The 12,555-nt window shown below is 37.7% G+C and overlaps 1 protein-coding gene across 6 annotated transcripts in view; it reads right to left on the bottom strand.

Annotated features, from left to right (window-relative positions):
- The window catches only part of IDE (insulin degrading enzyme), a 107,932-nt gene that overhangs the window by 42,246 nt on the left and 53,131 nt on the right, over positions 1-12,555 (bottom strand). For all 6 annotated transcript variants that reach the window (XM_026481655.4, XM_026481656.4, XM_057308263.1 and 3 more), the window contains 6 exons: positions 9,278-9,390; positions 8,207-8,369; positions 7,423-7,515; positions 6,908-6,999; positions 5,233-5,313; positions 3,315-3,418 (listed from right to left, as the gene is read on the bottom strand). In XM_026481655.4, the coding sequence (XP_026337440.1) occupies positions 3,315-3,418; positions 5,233-5,313; positions 6,908-6,999; positions 7,423-7,515; positions 8,207-8,369; positions 9,278-9,390 (646 nt within the window). The remainder of the gene's footprint in view (positions 1-3,314; positions 3,419-5,232; positions 5,314-6,907; positions 7,000-7,422; positions 7,516-8,206; positions 8,370-9,277; positions 9,391-12,555) is intronic.

The following is a 12,555-nucleotide window of genomic DNA, read 5'->3' as shown; positions in this document are numbered from 1 at the left end:
AAGGCCACAGTGCTGAAGAAATTGAGGTTCATGAAAAATGCTAAAAAAAAAAACAAAAACCCACTTTTTAAAAGGGCTTTTAAAGAAAGAAGAAATCAAGAAAGGTTAGGCTAAAGGCTTAGAGAAGTCAACCAACTTTTGTTCAGCCCTTGGTAACTATCTGAAAAAAACACGGTTCTTACCTTAAAGGACCTCATAATCCAACAGGACACAAGACCTAAAGCAAAATGTGATACACTGGTCTCAGGTTGGCAGATGACAGGACTACTGACCTCTTATTTATTTGTTTTTAGAAAAAACATGGGAGGGGGTGGGGTGCCTGGGTGGCTCAGTCCATTAAGCAGTTGCCTTCGGCTCAGGTCGAGATCCCAGGGTCCTGGGGTCGAGCCCTATGTTGGGCTCTCTGCTCAGTGAGGAGCCTGCTTCTCCCTCTCTCTCTGCCCCTTCCCCCGCTTGTGCGCATTCTCTCCCTCAAATAAATAAATAAAATCTTTTTAAAAAAGAGAAAAAGAAAAAACATGGGTCTTTAAACTGCAAAGGTGGACCAAACAACAGAAGAAAAAGGGGGTTGAAACCCAGGCCAGGATTAATGAGTGAGCCAGCCAAGTAACTCAAATGAATTCACATCTCCAACGCAGATCACTCATATTCTCTGATGCTTAGGTAACTAACAAATCCCGTAGGATCACTGCCCACCACCTTTTAGAAATATTGGAGGAAGGAGAAGAGGCAGAAGATGGAGATGGAGATGAACAAATGCTCTAATTTTCAGGAAGGGAAAGGAATGGAGCCTAAAAAAGCGTAAGCCATAGGCACTGACTTCTCACAAAATTCTAGTCAACTGTCAGACTACCAACATTTAGACAAGAAGACAATATCCTAGGACCTGCATGGATTCAGCAAGAACTTCTCCTAAAAAAAGATTTACTTATGACTTAAGCAGGGCATGTGGCCAAGACTCTATAGCTGTATTTGTAGATATAATTTGTCAAACTGGAAATCCTGTCACATAGTACAACATAGATGAACCTTAAAGACATTACGCTAAGTGAAATAAAGATACATTGTATGATTCCACTGGTTATTAGGTATGTAAGTAGTCAAATGCATGAAAACAAAGTAGAATGGTGATTACCAGGAGATGCTGGGACGGAAAAAAGAGGACTTGCTGTTTAATGGGCACAGTTTCAGTTTTACAAGGTGAAAAAGTTCTGGAGATCTGCTTCACAACAGTATGAATATATTTAATATGAATATAATACTGAATTACACACTTAGAAATGGTTAAAACTGTAAATTTTATATTATGTGTTTTTTTTTACCACAAAAAAGACATCCTCTGAACATATCCTCTGAACATATATGTGTGGGCCTATTTCTGGACTCTGTCCTATTCTAATGATTTCTTTTTGATCCTCAGGCCAATGCACAATGCTGTAATTAACGTAGCTTTATAGTTAGCCTTCAAATCCAGTAGCTTGAGTCCTCCAACTTTTGTTTTTATGTTCAAGAGTATTATGGCTGGGCGCCTGGGTGGCTCAGTCGGTTAAGCATCTGACTCTTGGTTTCAGCTCAGGTCATTATCTCAGGATCCTGGGATCGAGCCTCCCATTGGGCTCCAGGCTCAGCATGGAGTCTGCTCAAGATTCTCTCTCCCGATGCGCTTCCCCCCACCCCCACCCCACCCCACACTTGCTCTCTAAAATAAATAAATCTTAAAAAAAAAAAAAAAGGTGTGTTATGGATATTCCAGGTCCTTTGTATGCCCATGGGTATTGTGGAATCAGTTTACCAATTACTAAAAGGAAAAAAGGCTACTAGGATTTTGATTGTGATTACACAGAGCCCAGGAATCAGACTAGAGAGAATTTAAATAGCAAGCCTCCTAACAAAGTCTTTAATTTCTTTCAGCACTGTTTTGTAGTTTTGTATGTTGAAGTCTTGCTTATCTTTGATTAAATTCATTCCTATTTATTTTACATTTTTGTTGCTACTGTAAATATTTTTCTTTCAATTCTGAAATAATTACAAATTCATGGGAAGTTACAAAAATAATGCAGGGAGGTCCCATGTACTCTTCACCCAGTTCCCTCAACAGTTACATCTTACATTAACTATAGTAAAATACCTAAACTAGGAAAATGGTATTGATAGAATGTGTACGTAGAGTTAGTTCTATGTCATTTTATTGTATTTATCACACTGTATCACTACCAATAATAATTCTTTTAATTTTCCCATCATTTGTTGCTAGTACATGTCTGGAAAAGTACAAACAATGGTAACTAGGAAAAAGACCTTTGATGGAATAGTTCTGTCAGAAGGGTTTTTCTTCTTCAAAAACTTCTACCAGATTGTTGATTTTATTCATAAAATGACTGTTCCAAAACACATATTTACTCAATCTCCAAGTTCCCAGGAGAATTTTGGAAATACGTGCTTGACAGAGGAGAAAAACAAAAAATTCAAAATATGTGTCCCTTAAGTATATTCCTGGTATTATTTCACTTTGGAAAACATGGGTGAAATTCAATTTTAAGGCAGAAATATCATGGGATAGTTCATAAGCTCTTTAGGGCTGAACCTCCTCTAATAAGAGTATCTGTTCCTGTAAGAACTCCTCCAACTTTTGATCTCCTGGTTAATCACTGGTCAGTGAGAAGGATTATGAGACTGTAATCCTTACTTCCACTTAAGAAAAAAGAGGGTGTTCTCACTTCTTTATGAAGTCAGATATGTAAGCTGATACCCTGGGTATTTGAGTTAGGATGAAGCCAGGTTAATGATCTGTTGTTACATTTTATTCATGATAATGAAATCATGATTAGGTTTTTTTAAAGATTTATTTATTTATTTTAGAGAGAGAGTGTGTGTGTGTGAGTGGGAGAAAGGGAGGGGGGAGGGAGAATCCTCAAGCAAACTCCCTTCTTGAGCATGAAGCCTGATGCAGGGCTCGATCCCAGGACCCTGAGATCATGACCTGAGCCAAAATCAGGAGTCAGATGCCCAACCAACTGGGCCACTCAGGAGCCCCTTGTTTTGTTTTTTTAAAAAAGTCTTCATGTTTTAGAGATCCTGCCTCAGAATCATCTAGAGTGGAGAGAGGATGAGTGAGGAGGGGTGGTTAAGGATAACAAAGGCTGGTCAGGTACTGATTTGCTGATGTTTGTTATTGCTTCATTATACTCTTCTTTCTACTTTAATCATGCTCGATAACAAGTTTAAAAGCATTTTACTTCACAATTCCAAATTTTCAACTTTGAATCATTACTGAAAATTTAGTATGTAGCAGTAAAATCTGTGAAGTGACTCACCGGACATTTTCTGGTCTGAGTTTATCGAGAACCATCTCTATTAAGTCAGGTCTAAATTCTTCCAGTAAGTATTCAGCTGTGAGCACTTCTTCCAGGGGATAATACTTATTAAAAGGAAAATAAATAGATAAATAAAATGTGCAAGGCTACTATAGAGTCTAACTTACTAAGCAAACTAATCTCTAACACACTGAACCCATTATTTTACACACCCCCACACATCCTCCTTCAATTAAATTTTACTCCACTGGAAAAATTTCTTTCTTCTTTCTTACCACACTTGAAGCAGTTTCCTGTTGCAGGCTGATTTTGCGGTTAATCCCCAAATACATTTACATTATTGAGAGCAAAATCGTATTTTTTTCAGGGAAAAGTGTAATATTTCTGGCTAAAAACTGAATACTTGTTAATGAAGAAAATTTGATAGTGAAATGCTGACACCTATAGGATTCTTAATATAAAGTACATACATTTTTATAAACAGAATTTCCTCTCAAATTTCTATGATTGAAATCAGAAAAGCATTTAGAAAGTTCTTGTGGGGGGGGGGAATGGCTTATATTTTCGGCTGCTGAAGAAAAATAATGTCGAAGATATTTTTTATTAGTAAAAGCAACTTCCATTATATTGAGACAGACTGATTCATTCATTCAACAAATATTTAATGCACATTTACTCTGTGCCAGGCAAAACAGATACGATGTCCCTGCTCCCTACGGAGCTTATATCCTTTTTTTTTCCCATACAATAATACATTTAATAATAACGATAATTCATTTGGGGATTAAGACTCAAGGCTGAACTAAAATACAAAACAATAACGAACATGTATGTTAGGAGAGGGAGTGACCAGAGTTTTAAAGTTTTTTGATGTTTTTTTTAAAGTCCAGTATGGTTAACATAGAATGCTATATTAGTTTCAGATGTATAAATACAGTGATTCAACAATTCTATATTATTACTCAGTATTCATCAAGGTAAATGCACTCTTAATTCCCTTCACTTATTTTACCCAAGGAGCTTATATTCTAATTGGGAGGGAGGCAGACAATAAACAAACAGCCTCATTATAGTGATAGGTGCTATGAATTAAAAAGGGGCAGGGCATGACTGGGAGGTCAGGGAAGGTCTCTATGAGAAAGAGACACCTAAGTGAAAACCCAAACGACAAGAACCCAGCCATGCAAAGACAAGAGAGAAGAGAATTTCAGGTAGAGAAAACAGCAAATGTAAAAGGTCCCAAGAGGGAGGAATAAACTTAACACTTGAAGATTCGGCAGCCAGGCAGCCAGTACAACTGGAGGGGAATGAGAATGGGGGAGATGGGTTGGGGAGTTATATAGAAAACGGTTAGAGAGACAGGCTGGGGCCAGATCACCTTGTGAGCCAACATGACATTTTGGATTTTATTTCAACTCCGATAGGAAACTACTGAAGGACCTGACACAGAGAAGAGAAACAATTTGATTTTGGTTTTCAAAAGATTACCGAGGCTGGAAAAATAAACTATAGTGTGGAACAAGAGGGAAAACAGAGACCCCAGGTAAGAGATTATAATGGTAGTCTAGGCAAGAAATGATGGTAGCTCAGACTAGTGTGGTAGCAACAGAAGTGGAGAAAAGTAGATGGTCTATATAGCTTTCACATAATAAGCATCTGACACATTGTAGATTGAAAAATATTTAAATCCACGAAGCAAAATGCCTCTGTAATGAAAAACATTATAGATAATAATTTTTAGGATGATGAAAATTAAGATTTTAAGCATGGTTTGACATCAGAGTTTGCCTGGTTGCTACAAAGTCTAAAGTTTTATACTTCAACTTTAATTTTTATCATTCATGTAGTACTAAGGTAATATATGCAGGATCATGAAAATACTCTACACACCAATGTATACGTAAAATAACAAACTTACATGCAATATTCCTGCAATCTTAGAGGTATAGCCCCGTGGCCTCTCTTTATCTTTAAACCTAAACGCAACAGCATTCAAGTCCTAAAATGGAAAATTAATCCAATTATACATAAGTCAACTACTATTTAGAAATACTTTTTAAAAAAATGTTCTTTCTTTAGTGTTTAGTTTGCACCACAGACTTTCTACTCCATATTTAACTTTATCAGAAAAAATCAGCTATGCTTGATTTAGAAATGCACAGAACATGAATGAAAATAACCAAAACAGAATATGATTCTTTTTTTTTTTTTAAAGATTTTATTTATTTATTCAACAGAGATAGAGACAGCCAGCGAGAGAGGGAACACAAGCAAGGGGAGTGGGAGAGGAAGAAGCAGGCTCATAGCAGAGGAGCCTGATGTGGGGCTCGATCCCATAACGCCGGGATCACGCCCTGAGCCAGAGGCAGACGCTTAACCGCTGTGCCACCCAGGCGCCCCCAGAATATGATTCTTTAGCCCTAATTATTCAAACTATTAGTCAAAGAATTAGGAAAACTGTGGAAGAACCTTCCAAGATCAACAGCTGTACAGATGATCATTTTGTTGACCCATTCAGAGAACTGCACCCAGATTAGAAGTTTCTGTTGTACGTTCCACAAGCACAGAGTATCCCTTTAAACTTTTACCTAAGTAAAAAGGATTTCTCTCATCCTAAAATACATTTCAGAATCTCAATAGACCTTACATATAAAGTACATATCTTTAATAAAACATTTAAAAGAATGCTTTAAAATTCTGGAAGGGGCGTCTGGGTACTGCAGTTGGTTGAATGTCCAACAATTGGTTTCGGCTCAGGTCATGTCTCAAGAGTTGTGGGATCAAGCCCTGTGTCTGCTTAAAACACTCCCCCTTCCTCTGTCCCTCTCCCCTGTGCACTCTCTCTCTCAAATCAATAAATCTTAAAAAATAAAAAAATTTCAGAAAGAGAACTTTTGTTTTATTAAAAAATAGTAAGAGACAGCCAGGCTTTTCCATACATACAATAATAAAATCACTTTTAAGAACAAAATCATATATACAACAATTCACAATTTCTTTGAAAGTTCACTATAGATTTTTGTCAGCAGATCTGAAAATGATGAGGCTCATGAAGCTTCAGGCGAACAGTAAGGTACACCCTGATAGCTACAAGCTCAAGAAACTAATGGCTTTCTTCTGAGCGATAGAAAAGCAATTTCTTTTTCCCTCCAAAAAAAGGTTACTTGATGCCTTAGCCCTAATTGTGCCCCAGGCAGGTAATCAGAGGAGTACAACTAAGCCTTAACTAAAGCTACTATGCATCGCAAGATTTTAGAGTTTAAATAACAACAGAAAAACCCCGGAACTTTAAAAGTTTCACTGGGCCCTAAATTTTTTTTTTTTAAGATTTATTTATTTATTTGACAGAGAGACAGTGAGAGAGGGAACACAAGCAGGGGGAGGGGGAGAGGGAGAAGCAGGCTGCTGGCTGAACAGGGAACTCGATGCGGGGCTCGATCCCAGGACCCTGGGAACATGACCTGAGCAGAAGACAGACACTTAATGACTGAGCCACCCAGGCGCCCTTCACTGGACCTTAAATTTAAATTAATTCACATATGTATGTTTTCTGAAAAATTTCCTTAAGAAAAATGTTGGTGAAACAAACTTACCTTGCACTCTTGGAAAACCCATTCTTGAGGTCCTTCTGCACGTAGCTTCTGAATGTATTGAAACATGTGCAAAATTATATCTTCAACGTGTACTGGAAAAAAGGGGGACACTTAAAAACCATTCAGTCCTTGAATCCTTCAAAGCAGTGGGCTCACTCCTAGGGTAAAGTCAGGTAAGTAGAAATGGAGTCCTCACCCCCTGAGATAGGTTTTAGAGTCCCACACATGGCCCTCCAGGCTCTGGGACATGTGACAGAAGGGATTTGAGGGAAGTTAATGAGTCAATGAAAAGCCAAGTACGCATTTCACAAGTGCAACATAATGACAAGTCGTTAAGGAGGAAAAATCACCATGAAATGAAGGCCAAGTTGCACATGAAAAATACAATGGATGAATTGTGTGAATTAGAGGTTTTATGGCTTTACAACATAAAACAGATCCACAGCATTAAGAAATTTTTAAAAATGTATCATAAGAAGTTAATTTTCATTAAAAGCCTAAAGGTCAATACTTACATAATCCTTCCTCAGTCAGGTCCACATTAATGATAAAAAACATAAAACCTCGGGCTCCCTCCTTCTGTCCACCAACTAGAGTATTTACCCAACCTGTAATATTCAAAGGAAATCAAAACAAGATTATATGTGTGGCTTCCTTTAGGACAAAGAATGTTCTTTTTAATTTATGCTATACGTTCCCAAGATAATAGAATGGACCACTTGCAGAAAAGAGCAGCAAAAATCGGTTCAGAAAAACTGTTTCAGACACTGTGGAAGACTGAAGGGATTTTTTGGGTTGGGAGGTTTCCTCAGGACTCTTCAAGTCAGTTCCCAGGCAAGAGTAAACTACCTTGCTTAAGTGTTACATAAAAGCAGAGCCTGAGTTGAGAGGAGCCTTGGAAATCATCTACTGACTAGACCCTAGCATACCCTCTGGTCTGATAGATAAGAGCAGGCGAATAAATTATGTGTACCATTATTGTACAGAGATGGTAAAGAATAACCAACATGAGCTTTTACTTTTGAACCTCTCTATTATTTAAAACATGTAGCACAGTATCTTTTGAAAAATCTAAACTTCGTTGCACAATACTGAAGGGTAAAACAAATTATGGGAAAAGAAACAAACCAAAGCAAAAAAAACAAAAGCACACTAACAACCACCACCTCACTCTCCCAAAAACCCAAAACTGTCTCATCCAAAAATGTTCCTTCACACAAAAATATCTAGGAGAAAACGGGAGCCAGAGTAAAAGGATGTGGGGTACTACCCTCAGAATTTGGTGCCCAAAAGACTTACCCTTTGATTTAAGTTCTGATAAGAGACTTCCAGGACCTTCATGACCAATGAGATGACCAAGATAATGGCCAGGATTTGATTTGTAGTATTTCTGAAGGTCAGGTATGGGAAATGTCACATATAGATTCCTAATATCCTTAATGGGTACTATCTTGTAAAGTTGCTGGGAAAAAAAAAAATCAAGAAAGATTAGCTATAGCAACTCCTACTGAATAAAGGATTTATAAACTATGAAGAATACAAATTTTCATGGAAAAATCCCAAATTCAAAAGAGAATCTATTGCCAGAGAAAATTGTACTGACCACAAAGAATAACTGGCCCGGGCTCTTTCTAAGTGGACTCTCATAACAGTTGATGTACAGCCCATGTCCGGTGCCAGATATGCTTGCCTTCTGGCACTGGAGAACAGCCTCTCCAGTTTATCAAGGCTATAACTACCAAAACTACTTTAAGTATGGAAAGATCAGATATATATTGATATCTTTTTGGTGATACATATCCCTAATAAATGTGAAACTGATTCAATTATCCAAACAAATATTAAAAACTGTATAAACAGGAGTGCCTGGGTGGCTCAGTCGGTTGGGTATCCACTTTGACTCAAGTCATAGTCTCCAGGTCCTGGGATTGAGCCCCACATCAGGCTTCCTGCCCCGTGGGGAGTCTGCTTCTCTTTCTCTCCCTCTGCCTCTCCCCACCACTCGTTCTGTCTCTCAAATAAATAAATAAATAAATAAAATCTTTTTTAAAAAAGGGGATGAATAGGGGCACCTGGGTGGCACAGCGGTTAAGTGTCTGCCTTCGGCTCAGGGCGTGATCCTGGCGTTATGGGATCGAGCCCCACATCAGGCTCCTCTGCTATGAGCCTGCTTCTTCCTCTCCTACTCCCCCTGCTTGTGTTCCCTCTCTCGCTGGCTGTCTCTATCTCTGTCGAATAAATAAATAAAATCTTTAAAAAAAGGGGGGGGGATGAATAAAACTTTCAAAATTTTTCATCTACTCTTTGGTAAACTAGGCATACATTATGTTCTTGAATTAAAAAAAATATATCAGAAATACATGCACTTACTTTAAGATGTTCTTCTTGGAAAGGGTGTTCAGGAAATTCTGGCAGTGGGACATTTTTGTTCTCAACTTCAGAAAATAACTTTACCACCAGATTAGTCAAGTCGTCTAAAGATTCTGTGAGAAAACAGACAATGAAAACAGAACTTAAACTAATCATAACATGACAGGTAATATTTAAAACCTTAAGATCATATATACATATATAAAATCAGTACATTGTATACCTTAAGCTTACACAATGTTACATGTCAATTATATCTCAATAAAGCTAAACAAAACCTTAGGATCTCCTGAAAAACCTTCAGACTATTAAAAAGAAAACTTACGATTTTTTTTTAAAGCTGCATCTGAAGAAGTTGAAGCACTCTGTTCAATCCCGTCAGTGCCTGTGTAACTTCTAAAGCTAAGCAATACTGATAATGATTATACCTCACATGTGTCTAGCTCTGTAACTGTTTCACAAATGTTGTCTTGCAATAAATTTAAAACATGTATTAAAAACAGTAATAGAATAATTGGCTGCATTTGGAAAACTATTTAATCTACGATTGCCCAGAGGCTAAACCATCAGCTGATAGATTATAACATATACTTTATAAATAGACACAATCTAAGCCCATTGTTGAAAGTCAAATGTTAGAGTCTGTGAGTGATTCTGTGGGGAAAGAGTACAAAATGGTAAAAAGAATCCTGGGTGGGGAGACTAGAGGACTTGGATCCTAACCCTGGCTTCACCAACAGCATCAACTGACTACCTGCTTAACCGCTTCAGGTTCTATAAAATGAGAACACTGGGTGAGATGATCCCAAGTCCCTTCCAAGGTCTAACATTATATGATTCTGTATCATGATGTGCCAAACTCATTCAAAGACTTGTAATTGTTGGTAGAATGATATAGCCACTTAAGTTATTCTATGTTATCACCTACCTTTTTCTTTTATAAAGTTATACTTGAAAAGCTTATAAAGATGTATAATATGTTCACTGCAGCACTGTTTACAACAAAAACTGGAAATGACCTAAACATCTATGAGCATGTGAAGATTGTGAAATGTCTATACATTAGAATTTGATGCAGTCACTAATTAGGGAGAGATCTCTATGTGCTGAAACAAAAATATCTCAAAGCTCTCTTTAGTGAAAACTGCAGGCAATCTCAATTTTTTAACGGGCATACTTCTATGTGAGTGTATTAACAAAATCCCACTTTTGGAAGTATAACAAAAATGACTTAAGGTGAGATTTTTGAGGAGAGGGCATTGTCATCACAGGATTGGAGGAAAAAGAAAAACTTGGCAGCCAGGTGCCCAAAAGGTTATTTTTTCATAGACAAGATAACCATTCACCTTGATTCTGTCTCCTCAAGAATAAGTTATTTATAAATGGTATAAACATTCATCACCTGTTACTGTCAGGAAGCATTTAGATCAAATAAGAAATTTCCCCTTGATATTCTATGACCCATTTTGAACTTTTCCATGAACTCTTTAAAGAGCACTTAATCACTCTTCGAGATTTGCCTTTATATAGTATGAAATTCTCTTTTAGGCCTACGAATATGGGCGTTTGCACTTTACTTATTAAATGTACATATTTTTATTTCAATTTCTTTTTTACATGTACTCAGGACCTCTAAATGTCCAGAGCCAAATACAGGGCAGACCAGTGGCTTCTTGTTATATGACAAGTAAACTCAGGAATGGAGTGGGTGTATCTGGAGCAAGGGATGGCAGATTTATGCACAGACGGAACATGTGATCTAAAACAAGGTGGGCAGTAAACCAAGGTGGATCAACCTGAGGTGCTGGCAACAGCGAGGCCCTTTATTGAGCAAGGCTCTACCAGGTGTGCCTTTTGATTATTTCTACCCTAAAAGTGTAAGTGTACAATGTAGCTTTTTAAAGGTACAGTAGCTCTATGATACTGCAGTCAGTCTTCTCCACTAAGCAGTGTGCTACTGGAGATCAGGGAACTGAGTCCCTTTCGTCATTACATCACGAGGACTTGGCAATCCCAGTGTCTGTACTGTACTTGATAGTTACCTATTTGCCAAGTTTCCAGGTAATTAGTGCTGCCACAACTAGAGGGATGGTCCCGTGGGAGAACAGAGAAAAACCTTTTTGTCCCTTTGTGACAGAGATCCTTCCACATGGTTACTCTTTCTCTCCCCTCATCCTAGAAGAAGGAGCGGATTTTCTATTAATCCTCTGAGAGATCCTGTTTCCTCCTCATACCTCTTGTGCTGCAAGGACACCTCTCCCAGGCCCCTCATCAAGTCCACTGAAGTTAGCACAGGTCAGTCACACTAGGAGAGTGATGTGTATGCAATCGGAACTGAAACATCTGTATCTTTCAGACACGCTCTGTCACGTCCAGTAAACAGGGAACAAGGAAGGCAAGCCTCCTGCCTGATTCATCTGTTGTCATTATTACTTGCCCCATAAGTGCTTACTGAAATGAAGCGTTTTTCATCTCAATGTAACATAGACAAAAATATTCCCAGGACGAGGCTCTAAATACCAAGTGATATTTAACACTCTAGAACTAGCTACTGTTAGCAAGCACACAGAATTATAGATACACTTTTTATTTTATTGGGTTCACTCCTTGGACCCATTTTATATCCTGGTTCCTATTACCAACTTAAAAGTTGTTTATTTTCTACTTACAAATGTAACATTTGCCAAAAGTAGAAAGCTAACAACAAATGTAAAAAGAAGGAAAAAGTCGCTCATAATCTCATGATTATGGGATGCTAAAAGTAGCTACCGTTTATGGAGCATTTGCCATGTGCCAGGCACCATGCTAAACACTTTTGCATTATCTTGATTAAACCTCATAACCGGTAATGAGGTAGCACATCTGCATTTTAAAAATGTAACAACTAGAGTTCAGAGATCTGAAGTAACTCAGTTAGCTCAAGGCCACACAGCTAAGTAGGTGGTGCATCTGGACTTCAAACTCAAGCTCTAAGAGTCTAGAGCATGAGTTCTCAACTACTATACCACATTAAATTGCTAGTATATGTTTTCCAATTTTGTCTTATGTCTATACCATATATGTCTATTATAATTTTTTATAAATCCCCAAATGGATCATATAGCACATAGTTTTTACAGAGTGCTTTCGTTTTCCATTGGACATATCAAGAATATTTTCCCATGTTATTAAAACGCTGTCATAAAATTATTCATTCATTCAATATATATTTACCATATGCCTATGATGTGTCAAGCACTAACTCAGGCACTGGGGACAAAGCAGTGAACAAAACAGCT

Source organism: Ursus arctos, unplaced genomic scaffold, assembly GCF_023065955.2.
Source record: "Ursus arctos isolate Adak ecotype North America unplaced genomic scaffold, UrsArc2.0 scaffold_7, whole genome shotgun sequence".
In the NCBI taxonomy this organism is placed as follows: Eukaryota; Metazoa; Chordata; class Mammalia; order Carnivora; family Ursidae; genus Ursus; species Ursus arctos.
Note: the sequence above shows the minus strand (reverse complement) of the source record. Positions and strands in the feature narration are given on the sequence as shown.